Here is a 22,638-nt window from a genome sequence, read left to right as displayed (position 1 = left end):
GATGCCCTGTTGAATGAATGGATGAAAAGACACGTAAGTTTAGCCTTAGAGAAAAGAACAGTTCAGTGCTAACACCTGAGGAATAGTGCCCAGTATCCGATGTTCCGAGGACGAGGCATGAGCAGCCATTTTCCAGGGCCTGTAGCTCCCGTACATAAATGATAATGAAATGTGCTGCATGATGGTGATTGCCAAGGGATGGTTGAGTGGAGAGTTGGAGTTATGTAGTGGGGTTCGAGTTAGAGTTTGCATTATGGAGAGTCCAGAGGTCTGCTTCACAACAGCGTGAACAGACCTAACGCCGTGGGAGCATGCACTTAAGAATGACTAAGATGCTCCATTTTATGTGCTTTTACCACAATTTTAAAAATGTCACACAGAAAAAGAAAATGTTTAGAAGTGGTCAGTGTCCTTCACAGTGAGTGACTCCTAGTCACTTTGCCTAACAGCTGTCCTCACTGTATACCATTTTCTACCTTATTTTCCTTAAAATGACCTTTTACTTTAGGACATCTGTGCTCTCTCCTTTTGGTGTGTGTGTGTGTGTAGGTATGTTCATGTGTACACGAGTGCACATGTGTGCATATGCATGTGGAGAGCAGGGGTCAACCTGGAGTGCTATTCCTTAGTTACTAGTCACCTTTTGTGGGGAGGGGGTCAGGCAGGGTTTTTCACTGGCCTAGGCCCCATCAAGGAGGCTGGGCTGGCTGCCAGGGAGTCTCAGGACCCACCTACCCTGCCTCCTCACCGCTGGGATTATTATGACTAGTCCAGCTAGCAAGTTTGCCGCTGGGCTCTCCATTCTCTGCCTCTCTGGTGCTGGGATGACATCCAGCTGTCATACCTCTTCTGTGAGTTCAGAGGAGTTGAATTCTTGCACAGCCAGCACCTTGTCCACTGAGCCATTTCCCTAGCCTGCACCATGTTTTATAAAGTTTTATTAGGACACGGATTTGTTCACTTGTTGACATATTCTCTGTGGTTGCTTTTGAGCTATTTGGTCCAAAGGAGACTGTAAATGTCACATAAATATCTGGGCAGTGGTGGCACAATCCTTTAATCCCAGCACTCGGGAGGCAGAGGCAGGTGGATCTCTGAGTTCGAGGCCAGCCTGGTCTACAGAATGAGTTCCAGGACAGCCAGAGTTGCACAGAGAAATCATGTCTTGAAAAACAAAAACAAATAAAAATAAAACAAACAAATCAAAAGACTAAATACCTATCAGGCAGTATATTGGAAGATTCTTCCAAAGCTAGAATTCTAGTGCTAGATTGACCAGATATGCAGAAACTCCCCAGGGAAAAATGCTCGTACTCCTCCCTGTAAGGCGCAGAGTGAACATCAGGAGAAGCACAGTTGAAATGATGTTAGCTTGCAGCTGCTGAAATCTGAAGCAAAGGTATCTGGGAAGGCTAAGAGAATGGGACAGCCCTCAGCCTTTAGCTGGCAAAGGAGCCAGTGCAACCAATCCTGCTCTCTGGAGTCATTGGTGGCCTATCGATTCCTCTGGCCTTGCTTGTTATTCCTTAGTGGTAGTTCTTCACCATCAGCATCAGTGTATCCTTGGGTGGACAGGAAAGACGAGCCCCTGACCCCAGTGGAATGACTCTATTTCTATGGGCTCTAGCCAGACAGACCTGGGGTGGAATACAGCCAGGGAGTGTTGAGGCTGGACTTGAGGACTCATCCCATGGCCAGTGCTGCCTTCCATCGGCCAGCACCACATTCCCTCACAGGAACTCTGTCACTGCTTCTGAGGAAGTATAACTTCACTTCTTTGCCAGCAGCTGCGTGGACATATTTTCCACATTACTCAAGCTTCTGCTAGTGGCCTCCTGAATACAGCAGAGCTTCCAGCCTGAACGATGTTCCACATTGTCAGTTGTTTTAATTTACTTCCAGGAAATGAAAACTCATTCATGCTATTATCTGCACATTATCCTAATAATATGAAAAGGCAGGGATTTTTAAAACTCCCTTTTGAATGTTTGTGTTCCGAACTTAAATAGAGCAGGGCTGATCATGTTAAAGTTCTCTGTGCATGGCCGCCCACTTTGTCCTATTTGAGCTAACAATGAACTTGAGCGCAGCTAATGAGGAGGTTATTTTAGAGCCTCAGAAACCGCAGTAAAGGAAAAGGACGGTTCCCACAGAACCACAGTGGGACCAAAATAGAAAGGTGGTGACGGGCCACTCCATAGAAGAGGAAAGACAGGAGCAAGGAGGTGCTGGCACCACTCTGAGGTGCCTGCTTTGCCATTGCTATGACAGCCCTTTCTAAGTGTTTCTTCTGGCTACTGTGAAGATAAAGAACTAAAGATTCCATTTCAGAATGACTCAAAGAAATAGAGATTTGTTCTGGGTCACCTCTGCATCCCGCCACTCAGTGCACCGGGCGCCACGGTGTCAGGGGACCACTGCAGGAAAAGACTTGAGTTATACGGAGGATATCTTGTATTTAAAGCAAGGTGGTGAGTGCAGAGAGGGCTAAGCTCCCAGTGGGTAACAAGGAAGGAAACTGTGGTCTGAGGAACATCAGTGAATGGCAGCATGTCTCAGGGACAGCCACACAGCAGTCTCTGCTAGGATCGCAGACCCCACTCAAGTCTTGGGTGAGGCTTCTCATTCGCTGCGTTATCCCTCTGATGAGTCAGTATGGGTCAAGGTAAATAGATCGTTCTGCTCTGCTTCCAGACTTAGTGAGAACCCGACAGAAGCTTTGACCTCTACACCAGCTTTCCTTATCTAAGAGAGTCCCTGAGTGTTTGAAAGAGCCAGCGCTCTGGCATCACAAAGTCTGCAGAGCAGGCACACTGCTATTGATCCTATCTCCTTTATTAAGCCCCTGGGAGGAACACTGCTTATTCTTCCAGCTAGCCAACCCTGTCACATTTCTTCTGCTCCCTGTATGTCACTCTTCCTTCTCCCACTTTTCACCTATTGTCAGAGCTGTTGGTGAGAACAGAAGTTAGAAAAACACACTCACAATCTGAAAATAAGATCGCCTACATGACAGATAATCACTTTTTGCTGTTGAATGACCCAGCCTCGTTTGCATAATGAGAATGTATAGCACCCAGGCTCCAGTTAGCAATATTTCCTTCAATTAGATTGCCCAGACTAATGACTTTTAATTCCATGTTTTCTTTTCCTAATTACTTTTCAATTTTATTATAGCTCATATTTCTTTTAAAACCAGGTTAACCCAGAGAAATAAAAAAGATATAATCAGTGTTTCTTGAGTAAACATGATTATATTTTATAATCTCCTTAAAAAGATCTCCAGTGTGCTATATGTCAGCTGGTCGTACAGCAAATGTAAAGGTTTTTTAAAACTTACAACAGCAGCTGCTGTATGCACTTTAAAATATCTTTGTAAATGAAGTCCTACCTAGGGTAGGTTAGCTACATTAGGCAGATGATGAAAGAATGTATCCTTGTGTTGTGAATACCTTACCACTGAAGAGAATGTTCTATATGAAGGGAAAGAAAAACAGAATAGTTAAACACCCTGTGCTGATAAATATAGCTGCCTCTAAGATGACTCTGGCTGCTAAAAGTTTCATGCAGTGCTCTTAGAATTACACTTTTAATTTTATAATTTTAAGAGTTTTCTTTTATTAGACAGTGAACTTCCTTCAGTGACATGTGGAAATTTCCAACTTTGAAAGTTCAGGTATTTGCGTAATTGATGTGCAAAAATAACTTTAAATTACTTTTTGTTACATAGCAACTTAGAATAAATTTTCATAATTCATATTATCACATCATATATTCCAGATACCTAAATGGCTTGATTTGGGTTTTCAGTTATGGTGTTCAGGGTAATTCTGATGATCTGTGGGCTTGTGAGCATGTAAGCGTGGCTAGTGTGCTATGTCTCTGTTCTGCTCAGCAGTCTAGAACATAATAAGTGAAGAATTGAGATCTCCCCTCACTAAACTAGGCTGAAACCAATTGCTCTATCCCTTTCATTGTCACTAGCATAGACCAGTTTACTCTGGACAGCTAGCAACCTAGGATCACATAAGAAAAAGGTGTTCCTCCAAGGAAAATCCGTCACTTAGACGCCTGTTAAAGTCGAGGCAGCCCAGCTTTCCCTACGCTGCATAGACTGTGGTTCCTGGCCTGAAGCTGTGGCAGTTAGCGGCAAAGTGAGCCTGAAGTCTTTGTCGTGGTCAGAGAGTGGCACCTGTTGTTCCCTGCCATTACAGGCATGCTTTCAATTCCAGAAATTCAATCCTACACTGGAGGTGTTTCCTGTCTCCGTAATTATGATGAAGTCAGGTGCGCTTCTGTAAGGTCATGGAAACACCCTCAGAACTACAGGGTTGCCAGCATTGGTGGAAGACACTGTTGGGTGGGGGAACACACTCCAGCCACGGGTGCTGATCCTGCCTAGTGACTACCCAACAAACCAACCTGTACTCTTAGAGCATTTTATGGTTCTGTTGCTAACCATGGATTCATCCCGTAGGCTCATATAGCTTGCATTGGATCTCACAGAAAGAACTTGGTCTAATTGATTCTGTACTTATCTCTCTTTATGAAGGCTAACTCCAGCCAGCATTATTTTTACAACACTCCTATACTTATTAAAACTTAGACTGGTTTCAACTTGGTGCTTTGTAATTGAGAGGAAAATAAGAATCAGAAAAACAGATTATCTTTGGGGGTATTTTTGAGGGAACACATGTTAACTTTGTATTAAGGTGACGGTGCTATGTGATGGCCATGGTCCGAGGGCTCTGGAGTCTGACCGACTTAATCTAGGTCCTGATGCTGCCTGCCCTTTCTGGCTATGTCTGGGGGGAAAAAAATCTTAAGCCCTTTGACATTGAATTTCTTGTTGTCTATCTGAAAGATATTGTTAACCCCAAATTGTTGTCTTCTCCCCTCCCTTTCCCATTCTTTCCTCTTTCATTTTCTCTCCTCATTTGGTGTGGCAAACCCAGAGGATAAAAATGAGGGTTCATGGGAAGAGCTCAAGTTTATTCAATGTCCAGAACACCGACAAGCGGGAATTTTGTGCTCTCGGGTCTCATGCCATGGTGGGCAGGGAAAACATCAGATTTGGGATAGTGACGTGAAGGGGAAGTGAAGAGGAGCAAGAAGGAGGGAGGAGGATAAGGAAGTGAATGGGGCGACCGTGGCCAAAGTGCCGTGTGTGTGTGTGTGTGTGTGTGTGTGTGTGTGTGTGTGTGTGTGCGCGTGCGCGTGTGTGTGTCGTGTCACAGTGGAACCCATTATTTTATGCTGCTAGTTAATGGGGAGAATAGGTCAGTGGGAGGTGTATCTGTGTTTCTCGGGAGTGACAGTTCTCAGGCACTTCTACTTCTTTATAGTGTGGTGCTTCTAACTCAGGCCGCCTGCCCGGTGTGTCACTCAGTAGGTAAATTGGATCACGAAGAACGGGCTTCCAGAGGTCTCTGTCAGCTATCTTGGTGCCAATTGGCTTTGGCTAACTCACCTGATGAGGAACTTCTGGCCTTGAAACATCCTGTTCCCAAAGATAAACAAGATTAGGACAAGGCAGAATTCAGCTAGGCTAATAAGCAGCATACTAGGTAACTATACTGTTAGGAGTAAATGGAAAAAAAAATCTAAGAAAAGCATTTGACATAGAGCCTAAAACTGTTTGTCACTGTTGGAGTGTTTGTTTATTTGTTTGTTTGATTGATTTTTGTTTTGTTTGGAACAACATCTTACTATGTAGCTCTGGCTAGCCTGGAACTCACAGTGGTGTGCTTGCCTCTGACTCTGTCCCTGCCTCTGTCTCTTGAGTCCGGGGATTAAAGGGGTACACCACTATGCCTAGTTAGGATTGAATTTAGGTGGCCAATGTGTTTCGTATTTGAATGTAGTAATTTGAATTACAGTAACATCATTACAGATTCATAATTGGTAAAGCTTGCTTTCCATAAATTCATATATAGAGAGACATATATATGGGGGGGTTAAACAGGCTCTACAGGTATGCTTATTCTCATTAAAGGAAGTTGGGTAAGGTGAATAGAATATATATATATATATATATATATATATATATATATATATATATATATATGATTCAGTGAGGGTGTGAGTATGTGTATATGTTACATGCATGTAAGTATGTAAGTGTGCAATTGCATACACCTATATGTGGGCATGTAGAAGCTACAGCAGGTTGGATTCTTCCTCTAGCACACTCAGCTTTATTGTCAATAAATCAGAACCTTGTTTTCTGTTTGGTTGGTTGTGGTTTTATGGGTATGCCGCTTTACTAGCCAGTAAACTCTTGGGATCTGCCTGCCACCATCAATGCTGAGGTTGCAGAACTGCACAGCCATGCAGGGGTTTTCCTGTGGGACCTGAACTCAGGTTCTCATGATCGCAGAGCAAGCGCTGTTACCCACTGAGCCATCTTCCCAGCCTTTACTATACTTTATCTTTGCCAACAGTGTTGCAAAGGATAGAGCTATCTAATGATCATTATAGTACACTGTTCCAAACATGTATCCACCATGGGTGAATAGAAAACAAATGTCAGAGTTGCCACCAGTATCTTAGCTATCACGAGAGCATTTTCTCCTTGTTACACTGTTTCAGGTGCTGGCCACAATTTGCTTCTCATCTCTAGGCTGTGCCTCTGCGTTATCACCACTTCTTTCCTATAATACACAGTAATGCTTGCACACACGTTTGTGACATTACTCTCCTGGATTTCCTACTCCACCCTAGTTAATTCTTAAAGGAATACACCTTGAGATGAGCCAAGGTGTAGTACAAGATTCCATCTGATGGTGATTCATCTCAAATTCACTTCACAAGTACCTTTGTACTAGAAAACCAAGTACTAGAGATCTGACTAAATGTGGGTCTTGTAAGCTTTAAAGGTAGGCCTTTGGGCTGCTTTTTCTTAGGAACAAAATCTTTATCTGCATAGAGAGAGTTACAAAGATTTTTGTTTTGTTTTGTTTTGTTTGTTTTTTGTTTTTAGACAAAGGAGGACAAGAACTGGTAAGAAATCTCTTGGGAAATCTGGAAGTTGTCTATTTCTCCTGAGTCTAATTTTTAGACTGTTGTTTTGTTGTCTTGCACAGTGCACAGGTGCATTTCGATTGTTAGAAGAGAACACAGAATATTTTCAAGGCAAACATACACTTTTGGATTAACCATAAATAGGCTTCCTTTAGGTAGTACAGATGAGAAAATGGGTTAGACTTAATATCACATAATTCCTTATAGTTGTAGGGACCCACAGTCACTTCTCAGACTTAAATTCAAATAGAATATCCGCTTTATTTCAGCTGCTGCAGTGGACTCAGGAAACCTGCCCACAAATGGGTGAAGGTCCATGTGGGACAAGGCTGTAAGGATGAAAATAAAGGGAACTGAGTGCTTCAGAGCAGTTATAAAGCAAGGAGACTGATCACAAGCAGCTGCGTGTTCATAGGTTGAGCCTCTTTGAAATATGAAGGGAGTCCCTTATTTTTATGCATGGCTTAGTGCAATTTGGGAATTGATACTAAATTCACATGGATCAAAACTAAACAAATTCTCCTTCAAACCACAGGTTTTAATTTTTTGCTTGTTTGTTTTTGTTGTTATTTATTTGTTTTCTTAAGGCAGTGTCCCAATTTGTACCCAGGCTGGCACAGTTGTATGCCTTAGACTCCCTCCCCAGTGCTGGCCTTACAGGCATGAGCCACCATGCCTGGTGTTGTTTTATACCTATACTTGTGCTCACATGTGCCTGCATGTTTGTGTACACATGCATTTCCTCCTCTTCCTCCTTCCTGCTAGTGAATGGTGTAGCGTTCGTACTGCCCTATGCCTTACTCTTCTCCAGCACTAACCCGTGAGAATTGGTACAGACCCATTAGGAAGCTTTTGCAGACTTTGAAAGCACTTTTAAAATGTCATGAGCCTGTCTGTTAGGGTAAGAGTAATTCTTAATCCATGGGTTAAACCTAAGGATTAACCTTGTTACACATAATTGGAATCAAGAAATGGTTTTTGAATGAAAGACAGAGTGAACACGTTATTTTATTTAATTAACTGGCTCATTAACTCATTTGGTTTTTGTTTGAACTTGTGACCCTCCTTCCACCTCACAGTGCTAATCTTAAAGATATGTATGTGCCACCATGGTTTATCTGAGGCAAGAGGTTTTCGATAGTCCAGGCTGGCTTCAAATTCTCTATGTGTTAAAGGTTATCTCTAACTCATGATCCTCCTGCCTCAGCCTCCCAAGTGTTGGAATTTCAGGCCTGTGTTACTCTGCTTGGCCTGAATCGTTTTGTTAATGCAAGGTAGAGATGGGGAGAAGCAGGAGGCTAAGAAATGCTGAGGTTATGAGAACATTGACCTAACTGTGGCCTTTAACCCTGGAATGATATCATCAGTCACTAAGGCCTGTCTGTTCAAGAAAGCATCAGTAATTCTCCCAGAGACTCCCACTGGGAGAGCAGGAGGAAGAGATCTGTCTGGATTTGGGGTTGTGGTGGGGGATGAAGTTTTGGAGTGGCCTCTGCAAGTAGCTTCAGCTCCTTTCTTCAAACGTAAAACCAGGCACTCAGAGTAAACAGTTTCATTGAACCCTATCACTCTAAAGTCATGAATTTATAACTCCCGCCTTCTTTTCTGATGGCCAGTTAGCACATTTGTCATATTTAAAGTGCATTTGTAGAGACAGACTGGGATGGTGTACTTTCTGTAAGAAAATTTAAAAACCACACAAAATACTTGATTAAAAAATATTTTTGCTAGGCCAAGTGTGTTAACACATACATGCCTTTAGTCTTAGCTCTTAGGGGGCAGAAGAAAGCAGATCTCCATGAGTTTGAGACTAGCCTGGTCTACAGAGCAAGTTCCAGGCCAGCCAAAGCTTCATGGTGAAACCCTGCCTTTAAAAAATAAATTAAAGTAAAATCATACATATATAATTTTAAATATATAATTAATTACATTAAAGTAAAATTATATATATGTATGTATATATGTATATACATATATACATATATACATATATACATATATACACACACATACATATGTTTCAAAACCAGGCTGCAGAAAATAATTGTCAGTTACTCTATTCTTCATAAAATGGAATGGCCAACTATTGACAGACAAACAGATTTTAAGTGTGGCTCTAAATATCTTGTATATTAATCTTTTGAAGAAGATGAGATGAACTTTTGTATTTTTAGCCTTATATCAGATAAGTGAAATGATTATAATAATATTAAAGTTATTAAGCTGAAGATGCAATTAGTGATAAAAATCTGTCTTAAGTCAGTGTTCTACTGCGGTAAAGAGACATCATGACCCCAGCAGGGTCTTAATAAAGACCCTTAATAAAGAAAAACATTTGGCTGGGGCTGACTTACAGTTCAGAAGTTTAGTCCATTATCATCATGGTAGGAAGGATGGCAGCATGTAGGCAGACATGGTGCTGGAGAAGGAGCTGAGAGTTCTACATCTGAATCAGCAGGCAGCAGGAAGAGAGAGTGACACTGGACCTGGCTTGAGGATCTGAAACTTCAAAGCTCACCCCCAGTGACACACTTCCTCCAATAAGGCCACGCCTCCTAATTCTTTCAAATAATGTCACTCCCTATGAGCCTATGGGGAACACTTTCATTCAAACCACCACAGTAGTATATTTACAGTAATGTTACTGATACATATTATTTTATTTTTGGTTTTTTGAGACAGGGTTTCACTGTGTAGCCCTGGTTGTCCTGAAACTCACTCTATTTACAACCTTATTTACAAGGTTTGTCTTGAACTCAAAGGAACTGTCTGCCTTTGCCTCTCAAATACTGGGATTAAAGGTGTGCACCACAACACTTGACTTACATATTTAACTATTAAAGGTATTTAGCTATCAAAATAGCAATCAATAGTAAATAGAACTCATAGTAAAATGAATTTTTTTCCTCTCTGTTTTAGTTAAGTTTGAAAGTGACGCTAACAAATACTGGGATATATTTTACCAGACCCATAAGAATAAGTTTTTCAAGAATCGTAATTGGCTGTTGAGGGAATTTCCTGAAATCCTTCCTGTTAATCAAAACACTAAAGAGAAAGTGGGAGAATCATCCTGGGATCAAGTCGGAAGCAGCATCTCTAGGACACAAGGAACAGAAACCCATTGTCAAGAGAGTTTTGTCTCGCCAGAACCTGGGAGCAGAGGACGGTCTGCTCCTGACCCCGACTTGGAAGAATACAGCAAAGGACCTGGGAAGACAGAGCCGTTTCCTGGTAGCAATGCCACTTTTCGAATACTAGAGGTACTGTATGAGAGTGTGTAGCCCACGCTATTTTATGAGTGGTCCAGACTGTCCAGGTGGAAAGATCAGATCTAATTAAATGCTTAGTGTTCTTACATGCATAAGTAATACTTCAGGGACTTTAATCAGTCAAGTTTTAAGCTTGTGGCTTTAATTTCATCTATGTTACTTTTTTTTTTTCTTTTAATTTGTTGTTATTTCTAACTTAGAGGCAGTATTTAAGTCCTGGTACATTTTTGGTCCAAATTTTTGCTCTGTTTTTACCCCACTTGGGGTGCAATAAAAATAAGCAAGGAGTTTAGTTTGCTGCAGTCTAGTGTAGACAGTGGTTTTCCATTTTTGAACCTAAACCCCATCTTTCTGACCCTAAAGGTAATAGTTGTTGATTACAGAGAATTTTCGGGTGAGGTCATAAGAGAAATACAGTTAGCCACAATCCCACGGCCAGGCTGTTTAACCGCCTTTCCTGCTTTTGTTTAGGCTGTGCATGAGCCTTGAGACTTTGTGCTGTTCTGTTTAACATCACGTCATACGCAGTTTCCACCTTTAATTGTCCTCCGTAAACACCTCTGTGACTGCACAGTATTTTGTGGCTGGGATATTATAATTTTACTTACCTGCTGTCACGCAGGGCATTTAATTGTTTCCTCAGCAGATGTCTTTGGGTATAGACTTTACCTGCATTTCCTTTTCCCATCTTAGGTTAGATTGACTAGTTTACAATATTTGGAATTTTTTTAGAGGTCTTAGAATCTGTTTTAAGCTATATAACACCACTAGGTGTGGTGACACGAACACACAGGAAACAGAAACAAGAGTGATAGACATGTTCAAGGCCAGCTCTCTCTCTCTCTCTCTCTCTCTCTCTCTCTCTCTCTCTCTCTCTCTGTCTCTCTTTCTCTCTCTCTCTCTCTCTCTGACACACACACACTGGGGTTTGGACCGAGGGCCTTTCACATGATAGGCAAGAGTTCTACAATCCAGCCCATTTTCTGAGTTGCCCTGATGTGCTCAGACTCACTGTGTAGTGCAGTCTTCTTGTCTTGGCCAAGGTCCAGGCCCCTTTTACCCTGGTTTGGTTTACACATTGCCCACCACTCAGTATACCTCACAGCTCTTCACCGAGAACCACACGTTCTTCATTTGTATTCTGTCCGTTCCTTCCCTCTGCTGTCTATGAGTCCTTCCCTTTACCACAGCTGCTGCAAGCACTTCATTGCCACCTTGGTGTCCTGTCCTGCGTGGTTCACTTGCTGATTGAGTGGGAGGGGCTTTGGTGGGCACAGACTGTGAATGTCCCCACAGTCTGACGTTGATTGTCCCTCCTGTGCTTTGTTTCACAAGTTCTGCCACACCCAGAAATCCATAGAAAATCCAGTATTGTGAGAGAAATGCAATGCGCTCACATTTGTTTATTCTCAATTTTAGGTTGGCTGTGGTGCTGGAAATAGCGTGTTTCCAATCCTGAACACCTTGCAGTGAGTTTTAAGTGTTTTCCCCTACACGATCTTACATATTTATGGGAAGTTGGAAAGTTCTGGAAATACCTTGTCTTGCATATGCCAAGGGAGTCCTGATTTCCCATATAAACCATGACTAAAGCAAGTGTGAAAAGACGCGCTCTAGTGACTAACACCATATGAACCGGGGAGCATTCCACAGCCATGGGTCTGAGGTAGATTTTAACTTGTGTTTATGTAGAAGGCAGAAGGGGAAAGAGCGAGAGATTGCCACCCCCCACCACCACCACCAAGCAGTGCCTTGCTTAGCGTCAGACATGGCGTGCTCCTCCTGAAGACCAGATGGCACCTCACAGAGAGATGAGTTTGAAGAACATACCTCACTCCTCGTCTATGGTATCAACGTGCTGGGGCAACCCCAGGCACAGTCGCCTTGCATGTCATATCATTGTGCCCAGACTAGGAGCACTGACCTCAAGCTTCAGGGACATAGAAATAGATGAGGCTAACACAGACATCCTTCTTACTCACCCTTCAGGTCCAGCAGTCTCACCTGACTGGTTTAGTGTTTCTGTGATGAGGCAGTGCCTTACAAAACTCTACACCATTCACCACCTCTGATCTCTCTAGTGCCTGCCTTTCTTTCTTTCTTCCTCCCTCCCTCCCTCCCTCCCTCCCTCCCTCCCTCCCTCCTTTCCTTCCTTCCTTCCTTCCTTCCTTCCTTCCTTCCTTCCTTCCTTCCTTCCAGTTTACACAAGAACTTTCATGACATTTCCCCCACTAAAATCAACATAAGCGTATTTCAGAGAACTTCTGTCAGGGGAGGGAAGGGGTTCTCCCGTCATCTGGCATAGCTACTGTACAATTCCCATTCTGCATGCATATCTTTTAACTTAACAGTTTGATCTTTTAAACTTTCCATTGCAAAAATGGAAAAGCATTTTGAAAAGCAAAATGGCACGGTGAATGTTCATAACCCACCACCGTGATCAACAGTCATTAGCACAGTGCCGGACATCATGCCAGATTCAAGGTATTCTCTGATCCTTCCTACACCTAATGGAGAGACAATGCCTCCCTAATGTTATCTACTGGGCATTACTGTGGCCAGCCATGGGAGGTGCTGTCAAATGTGAATAGTCTTATTACTCTTTGTGTATTTATTATCTTGACTCCTTTTTCCATCTCCTAAGATGTTTTCTATTCTCCTATATCACATGATCAGACCCTTTATCCTAGTAATACTGGAGTCTCTCTCTCTCTCTCTCTCTCTCACACACACACACACACACACACACACACACACACACACACACATTGGTTGAATGGTTGGTTGTGTTACTCTATGAGACTGATCTCAAGGTATTACTAAACTTATTGTTTTTAAATTTCTTAATTCTCTATTTTATATATTCCAGGTAACCTAACAGTATGATATAGCAAGAGCTTAATAAATTTTGATTATTAATCTCCAATTCCATACTAGTTAGTTGTACTTTGACCTCTGCTCCACCCCTTCCTCTTCCCCTCCTCCTCTTTTTCCCTTTTCTCCTACTCATCCTTTTCATCACACAAGGTCTTGCTCTATACATCAGGCTGGCCTCAACAAGATTCTCCTGTCCTCATCTCCCCTTGCTGGGATCACAGGTGTGCCTAATAACGTGGGGAAATTAATTCTTCTTTAAAAGCCAAACAGCGATCAGCCTTCCAAAGGGAGAACTGGGCTTCCCCACCCCCAGGTTAATAGGTTTTCAGAATGTTTTGCCATATTTAGACCATTGGAATTGAGAAGTCAGATCGTTCTCCAAGGGTCATTTCATTCCTAAGCCTCCACCAAGACAGTTCTGCTGGTGTGGTGAGGAAGTGACTTGGACACCCTGTCACTGGGAGACGAGCCAAGGCAATCAGCTGACTTTACAGAAAGACTCAGGAAAGTCACTAGGCGGTCACAAGGCCTCAGCTTGGGGTGCTGATGCAGTCAGACTTCCATCTCAGAGGTCAGACCGCCACCTTGATAGGACACATGGCACATGCTTTCCTTTAGCCGTTAGACTATTCTGGATCTGGTACATATTCTTCTGTAACTACTCAAAAGTAGGTGGCAGCCCTTTCATATGTGTTAGATGGACCAGAGTGCAGAGACATCTGAATTGTGTAGACAATTTTTAGAGGACCATCCTAGTTTTAAGTTCCTGAGAGGCGATGCAAGTTTTCAATAATAATAGTAATAATACTAATAATGATAATAATAATAGCAGTAACAATGGCTGTAATAATAGCTGAGTGTTCAGTGCTTATTCTTGTAAGCCACGAATCTTTCTACAAACCTCGCCATCTGGATCCATTTAGCCCTCACAACTACCTTAAAACATCACACTCATCTCTATTTACAGAGGAGGAGACAGAGTTACCGGCTAAGACACCACCCTCCAGACACTCGGTAACGGTGGAGCCAAGTGTTAGGATTGGGCCGTCTGGCTCTGGAGGCCTTCCATCCCTAATCACAGATCACACATATGAATCTGAGTGCTGACTAAGCACATCTCATAAGCACACAGCTCTCAGTAGACCACAGGTCACAGTTACACGGATTTCATGGAAGATTACCAAGTATCTGCTAGAATGAAGAACTAAGACACTAATATTTTTCCCTCCCTCCCCACCTCCCTTCCTTTTTTTGAGACAGAGGCTCACTCTGTAGCCCAGACTGACCTTGAATGTTGAATCTTCTTGCCTCTGCCTCCCAAGTAGAGTCAGGAGCCACTGTGCCTAGCAAAGTAACATTTTCAGACGAGATAAATGAACAACAAAGCAAACCAAGCACTTCGATTTAGCACTAGTTGACTTCATTACCAAGTCCTATTTATTATACTAATACTTGTTAGGACAGATCGTAAGTTGACTGCAAATCCTAGTGCCACAGACAAGGTTAATTACATGTGAGTATTTATCAACAGGAAGCCTCTAAGAGTGTAATCGAAGTCCATATTTTTGCTTGTATTCTTTTATTTAGTTAGAAGTCCACCTTCCCTGAAGTGCCTCTTGAATCAAATTAAGAGGCTTAGTTTGTGCTTCAGACCTCTCTTCACATCCTGCCAGGTGCCAAGTTCGGACTCTTTAGATCAATGTGATTATTGTTCCTGGCACTTGATTCCCACCCTTAACCTTATGCCACGCTGGCTGTCAATTACCAATGCTAACCTGTTCCTGCAAAACTTGCAGGCAGACACTTTGGGATGTTGACCCTCTCACCCCTTTACAAATTGTAAGAAACCAGCCATGTCCCAAATTATAAAATCCACACGAGCCAGGCCTTATGTACACCTGTAGTCCTGGGTAATGACATCCACCTGTCCTTAGCAATTCAGACATTTTTCTAAGCAGCATGATACAAAGATTATTTGATGCCAGCATACAGAACATGATCACCAAGGGCACTGGCCCACAGAATTGGTAGTATCTGCCTGCCTATGATCAATGCAGAGTCCAGCCATCATTCCTGAATTTCAAATAAAGGCCAAATAGAATACGTTTAAGTTGGGAGGCAAGATTTTTAAACAGATAAATGTTCTTCTGTAAAATAAGTAAGTAAATAAATAAATAAAAGAATTTTTACTTACATACTGTAAATAAAGAAACTGATTTTCAAAGATGTTAAATTCACAAAGAAATGGCCAATCCAGGATTTCTGTATAGGTTCATTTGGCTCCTAAACCCACAATCTCAGTATTTGATTAGGTAACTTCATATTCTCATGCTTGGTGTATACATTAGGTTCGTGTCTCAAAAAAACAAACAATAAATAAATATACACTAGCGTCAATAAATGCTTGATAATAACTTGAAAAGATAACCAATTATTTGTATGTTAATATTTAATTTTCTTTCAAAATTGCATTTGTTACCAGTATAAAATTATATAAAATTATATGTGCTTCTGCCCTGCCCGCCTTCGGAGTATCTGTCTGGAAAGGGTCAAAATCCAAACAAGTTGTAAATAAAGAAGAATGAAGGACACAGGGTTCTGAGGGGCCTGGAGAAGGCAGAAGTGGGCAGCTGCAGGACATTCGTGTGAGGGTAGGCTGAGAAATTTCCACCTGAGAATGGGATAAGAAATAAGGCAGCGGCTCCGTCAACCCAGGACAGGAGCTTCAAAGTTGGCCTGTAGTGACAAGTGCTTGTCACGCTGCGGCTCCTTTCCTTCTCTAGTTTGAACACATCTGACTCTGGGCTTGGATGTCGTTTCTATTTACATAGGAACATTCCAGGATCCTTTCTCTACTGCTGCGACTTTGCCTCTGAAGCTGTGGAACTTGTAAAGGTATGCTTTAATACAGTCTTTAAAGAGAGGCATGGGCTGAAGAGATGACTATGTGAAGAGTGCTTGTCATGTAAGCAGGAAGAACTGACTTCCTTTCCCTAGCACATGTTAAAAAGCTGGCTTGGCAGTGTGTGCCTGTAACCCCAGCACTGGCGAGCCAGAGACAGGGAGATCCTGGGGCTTACTCACCAATCAGTGGGCTCCAAGTTTAACCTACCTCAAAATACACGGTTAAGAGCAGTTGAAAAGGATAGCCAGTACTGATGGATGACCTACACACACCCACAGACACACATAGACACACATACACACACACATGCACAGACACATCCACAAACACTAACCCAAGTATACACAAACATGTATACACACACATACATTAAAAATAAAGGAGCTGGTGTAATGGCACACACCTTTAATCCTAGCACTTGGGAGGCAGAGGCAGGCGGATTTCTGAGTTCGAGGCCAGCCTGGTCTACAGAGTGAGTTCCAGGACAGCCAGGGCTATACAGAGAAACCCTGTCTCAAAAAAAAAAAAAAAAATTCTATTCTGAGAGGCCTGGAGAGGTTGGCTTAGCAGTAAAGCACACTGGTTGTTCTTCCAAAGGACCTGGATTCAATTCCCACATGAGGGCTTACAACCATCATTTACTCCAGTTCCAAGGGATCTAACACAGACTCGATCCCAACTTCCACATGGGGCTCACAGCCATCAGTAACTCCAGCCTCAGAGGATCCAGTGTCCTTTTCTGGCTTCTGAAGGTGCCGGGCACAGACATGCATGGAAGTAAAACACCTAAACACATAAAATTAAATACATATTTCTAAAAGGTCTAATCTGCCTTTGAAGTGATTGATTCTTCTGAAATGTTCCTGCATTGAGTGCATCTAAGACGATTTTTGGCTGAGCTTTGACAATTTCCGGAAGTTATTTCAACTGATGCTGAAGTATATAACTGATGCCTATATAGGATGCCTGTTTTTACCCTAAAACAGTAGAAGTTGTTTTGAATTTAAGAGAAGTGTCATGACATAGATGGCTGAGTGGTTAGGAGCACAGACTCCTCTTGCAGAGGATCCGTGTTCAGGTGCCAGCACACATTTGAGGTGGCTCCTGCACACACATGGGTTCCTGTACGCACAACACGTTTCCCAGGATGGCACGGTGCTGATGCTGGGTTGATATCTGTCCTTCTGCTGCTGAGGCTGTAGACAAATCATGTGTAGTGTGCTTTCCCCTCATGCTATCTACACATAGCCTTACTGAACTGCTTCACACACTGCCCCGTTCAAGTGTGCAAGACAGTGGATTTTAGTAGCGGTGTGTAACTGTCACTGTCACCTAATCCTGGATATGTAGTGGGAGATGTTTTGTGCTTTAGAAGGGATACACTGAGGAAGCAGAGGAGTGGGACACGTGAGGACCATCCTGGCACCTGTCAGAGAACACAGGACTGCCCTCCGGCAGCACTGCCAGCCCAGCCAGAGCCTGCACCAGCCCACCTACACCTGAGGGAGGGATTGTGAAGGGCATTTGCTGTCTACTCCAAATGCTTTAGACTTAGCTATGACTTTATTTTTAGGGCAGCTTCAAATAAGTTGACAGAGCACTGAGCTAGAAGTAAAGCTTATTCAAGTTCACAGAGGAACAATGCTTAGAAGAATTTTAATTTTGTATTGCATTTATTTATTTATAAAATAAATGTGTACATTTATTTATATAAATACTACATTATTGGGGCGGGGGAGATATGCATGCCAGGGTTCATGTGTCAATAAGAGAACAATTTGGAGAAATCAGTTCTCTTCTTCTACCAAATGGGTCCCAAGAGCAAGCACCTTTACCAACCAAGCCATCTCACTGACAAGCACCTTTACCAACCAAGCCATCTCACTGACAAGCACCTTTACCAACCAAGCCATCTCACTGACAAGCACCTTTACCAACCAAGCCATCTCACTGACCAGCACCTTTACCAACCAAGTCATCTCACTGACAAGCACCTTTACCAACCAAGCCATCTCACTGACCAGCACCTTTACCAACCAAGCCATCTCACTGACAAGCACCTTTACCAACCAAGCCATCTCACTGACAAGCACCTTTACCAACCAAGCCATCTCACTGACCAGCACCTTTACCAACCAAGTCATCTCACTGACAAGCACCTTTACCAACCAAGCCATCTCACTGACAAGCACCTTTACCAACCAAGCCATCTCACTGACAAGCACCTTTACCAACCAAGCCATCTCACTGACAAGCACCTTTACCAACCAAGCCATCTCACTGACAAGCACCTTTACCAACCAAGCCATCTCACTGACCAGCACCTTTACCAACCAAGTCATCTCACTGACAAGCACCTTTACCAACCAAGCCATCTCACTGACAAGCACCTTTACCAACCAAGCCATCTCACTGACCAGCACCTTTACTAACCAAGTCATCTCACTGACCAGCACCTTTACTAACCAAGTCATCTCACTGACCCAAGAACGGATTTTTTAAAAAAATTACCTTTCACTGAAAAAAAAAAAAAAAAAGGAAAGAGGAGGGAAGGGAAGGGAAGGGAAGGGAAGGGAAGGGAAGGGAAGGGAAGGGAAGGGAAGGGAAGGGGGAAAAAAAACCCTGGAAGTCTGCTAACTCCTGCTTTTCCTTCCTCCATCCGTCCTGACAGTCCCACGAGTCCTACAGCGAGGCCCAGTGTTCTGCCTTTATTCATGACGTGTGTGACGACGGCTTAGCCTACCCTTTCCCAGATGGGATCCTGGATGTCGTTCTCCTTGTCTTTGTGCTCTCATCTATCCACCCTGACAGGTAAATGAAGACGAAAGGGCAAAGCTAACGTTTCAGCTCCTTTATCAGTCCTGGTTTTTAGAACTATCAAAGCAAAAATGACAATCCCTGAATTTATTACTTAGCGCACTCCGTTATGTTTAACATGCAGCCTCTTAAATGCAGTTTTCTCCTTTCTTCACACTCTAAGAAAGAAACTGGTCAAATGCTTCATTAGCGAGCTTTCTGTCACTGTCAGGATGAAGTGAGCACATCCTGGCAAGACACGTACCTATTAAAAGTGACAGCTTTTCAAGGAAATTACAGATGCAGAACAGCCTAATAGACTCCCGGGAGGGAGATTGTACTTAGCGATCAGAAACAAACATCTTTGATTTAGCATCTCCTTGAGTGTTTGGGGAGAGATGGGCTGCAGTCTGTGTGGCTCACCCGAGTCCAGTGAGAGGCTTGTGTTTCAGAGAAGTCTGCACAGGAATCATGGCCATAGTGATTTCACAGATTGTCATTGGAACTTTAGGATCTCAGGTGGGTCGAGAGATTTCTGTGTCCCCTTCTTATTAATATTCAATTCAAATTATTATTTACTCTTAATGGTTTATTTGTATGGGTGCGTGTGAGTGTGTGCATGTGTGTGTGTGTGCATGTGTGTGTGTGCATGTGTGTGTGCATGTGTGTGTGTACATGTGTGTGCGTGCGTGTCCTGCTGGGCATTAACCTTAAGCTCTTATGCATGTTGGTCACATGCTCTTCTACTGAGTGTCCCTACCCTCCAAAGTATGACTTACATTTTTATGCTTACATGATACTGGTTTTTATTTTTGATTCTTTGAGAGTCTCACCGTGTAGCCTATGCTGACTTTGAAGTCTTTATCTAGCTCAGGTGGACCTCAAACCCCGAGTGACCCTCCTTGCCTTAACCTCCCCACTGTTGAAATCACAGGCAGGTACCACCATGCCTACCCAACAGAACTTGTGATTTTTATAAGATGTCACAGCCCCCAGGAAGAGGGTACAGACCTGCATAAGATCCCTGTTGCTTGATAGTGTGATCCCTTCCCAGAGAAAGGTGAGCCCTACGTGTTACGTTGCTAAGACATTTGCTGACTTTTTAGTTCCCATTCAAAGCTGAGAACTTTTCTACTTAAGGAGGTAAAATTTGATTCCCAAAATAATCCAAAAAAAAAAAGTTATATTTATACCTCATGCATAGATTAGGTTCCATCAAACCACTCTCCCCTCTGTTTCCACAATGTATTTCTTTTCTGATAATATGTTCTTCCATTGGCACTGCTGCAGAATAGTCAAAATGTCACCTCTGTATTTTGCTTCCTTTTGTGAATGGTTAAAAGATGAGAGTATAGTAAAGAGCAAGCATTCCTATTTGGTACGCAAGGCAAAAAAATGCATCGATTCTAAGTAAGATTACAAAAAGACTGATTGAGATTGGTTCAAAGAATGTATTTTATCATAATTTGAATTGAATGTTAATAAAAAGGGGACACAGATATCTTAGGATTCTTGCCCTTGTTATGCAGTATTCATTCTGTGTATTATAAAATAAATTCAAATGTATCACATCAGTGCAATTTTTTTACGTATATATGAAATGAACTAACAATCAGGTGAATGAGCTGGGAGTGGTGTTGCACAATTGTGGTCCCAGCTACTTGAGTGGTTAAGGCTAAAGGATCAGTCAACGTCATTTAACTGAATAAAAATGAGGTGAAATGAATAGAGAGACAATAAATGTAAATAAATGGCTTAGCAGTGTCTTTAGGATCACTTAGGACCATAATTATAAATGTGCATCCAAGAACATTCTAGAAAAGTAGCTGATTATCATCAGAAACAAAGCAATGGCAGTAATTCTGCTAGACCCTGAGTCTGAGGGTGGCAGCTTAGGTGAAAGTATTTCATAGGCGATTACAGGAGACCCTTAACTGTGTTTCTAATCATTGACATAAAAGAAAATATAAGATACATGCTGTGGGCAGTCAGCAAATAGTGGGGAATTTTTATTCTTTGTTTGTTCCGTTTTTATCCTCTGTCCCTTCCTCTTACTCTATGCAGGGGCATAAGGACAGCAATCAGCTGAAGACACAAAATAAAGAAAGGGCTGAACATCCTAGCACTTGGATGAGACAGGTGGCTCTCTGTGAGTTTCAGGCCTGTTGTGGTAAATATCATTTGGGGTTTCTACCCCACCTTAGATAATTTAGTTCCCAAATAAAAGACGCAAAACCTTTATATTTGTAATAAGCCTTAAAGCATTAGAGCTGGCCAGATATCAACCCTCTGCTGGTCTGTCTACTTCCTGGTCAATAACCCTGAGATATTATCACTTGCCCAGCTGGCCAGCCTTCATGGCCAAACACTTACAGTCCACTCCACCTACCCCATAGTGCCTTCTTCTCTCCTGCCTCTCTCTCCTTTCTCCCTCCTCATGGTCCCTGGCTCAGACCCCAAGCCTGGGAACTGCAGCCCCGCCTAAAGGCATCTTTACTAACCAATCAAGGACAACTTGGGGTGAGGGGCAACAATCATACAACAAAAGCTGATATGTGTGAGGATCTGCTCATCTGGAACAGCCAGATTTGGGGGTACAAGGGATCCTGAACTATACAAGATGGAGAAGGGGACCTGAACGCTAGCATGCGTTCATGGTCCTCTGCTTCCTGACTGGAAGGAGTGTGACCTGCTGCTGCAGCTCCTGACCCCTTGGCTTCCCTGCTGTGTAGTCTGTAACTGAACTGTAAGCCAAAGTAAACGTTCTCTCTCGAGTTGCTCCTGTCGAAGTATGTTATCACAGCAACAGGAAAAGCAACTAAGACAGGGCCTTTTCCCATTCCTGTCTTACCGACTTCATTCCCAGCCTGGTCCCACCATGCTTCCCAGGAGCCCGAGTGCAGATAAGTGACAGGAGAAGCAGCCCCACTCCTGTCCTACCCATACACTCTGATGTTAGGCCAGGATTAACACAGTGGCTGCATAGTGATGTGCTGGATTTTTTATTTTTCTAAATTTTTTATTTCATCCTTATTTTACTAATAATTCCAGAGATTTTGCTCTATACATAATAAGTTTATCTTGAAATTGTTCTTTTTTAAGGTTTAGATTTTTAAATTTTATTTTTATTTTATATGCATTGATGTTTTGCCTGCATATATATGTCTGTGTGAGAGTTTTGGGTCCCCTGGACTGGAGTGTCAAGCAGGGGTGAGCTGCCTGCCATGTGGGTGCTGGGAATGAGCCCAGGTCCTCTGGAAGAGCAGCCAGGGCTCTTACACGTTGAGCCATCTCTCCAGACCCCAGTTTTGTTTTGTTTTGTTTTGTTTTTCCATTGATGTAAGCACTACATGAAATGAACAAAGAATAACACTTCCCTTCGTGTGTTTATGCTTCTTTCCTTTTTTCTTGTGCTATGAATGAAACTCAGGGCTTCACACACGCTGGGCCAGCATCCACGCATGGAGCTTGGTACTGCAAGTACCCCGGCTTGTAGTTCAGCTTTTAAAAACTTTCCCCTAAGCATGCCATTGCTTTCTGTCATGTTTCTTATCTGTTTAGATTTCTTTTCCTAGCAGCTTTTATCTCCTCCCTAGCTGCTTTCTCTGTGACATGGCAGAAGCTGGATTTTATCCCACTAGTCCACTAAATGTAGTTTTTTAGGATTTTTAAATTGTATGTGTGATATGTGTGTGCGTTATATGTGTGTGAATGTGTATATGTGTGTATGTGCATCTGTGACTATGTGTGCATGTGTGTGAATGTGTG

The 22,638-nt window shown here is 42.6% G+C and overlaps 1 protein-coding gene across 3 annotated transcripts in view; it reads left to right on the top strand.

Annotated features, from left to right (window-relative positions):
* Window positions 1-22,638, top strand: part of Mettl8 (methyltransferase like 8) — a 91,828-nt gene that overhangs the window by 64,251 nt on the left and 4,939 nt on the right. The window contains exons 4-7 of one of the 3 annotated variants that reach the window (NM_001110512.2): window positions 10,171-10,283; window positions 11,712-11,761; window positions 16,001-16,064; window positions 18,746-18,885. In NM_001110512.2, the coding sequence (NP_001103982.1) occupies window positions 10,171-10,283; window positions 11,712-11,761; window positions 16,001-16,064; window positions 18,746-18,885 (367 nt within the window). Of the gene's footprint in view, window positions 1-9,942; window positions 10,284-11,711; window positions 11,762-11,984; window positions 15,411-16,000; window positions 16,065-18,745; window positions 18,886-22,638 lie in introns of those variants that run through there. The other 2 variants (NM_145524.3, XM_006499196.3) reach the window with 2 other exon arrangements.

The sequence above is a fragment of the Mus musculus genome, chromosome 2 (genome assembly GCF_000001635.26).
Source record: "Mus musculus strain C57BL/6J chromosome 2, GRCm38.p6 C57BL/6J".
NCBI lineage: Eukaryota > Metazoa > Chordata > Mammalia > Rodentia > Muridae > Mus > Mus musculus.
This window is presented reverse-complemented; position numbering and strand designations above follow the sequence as displayed.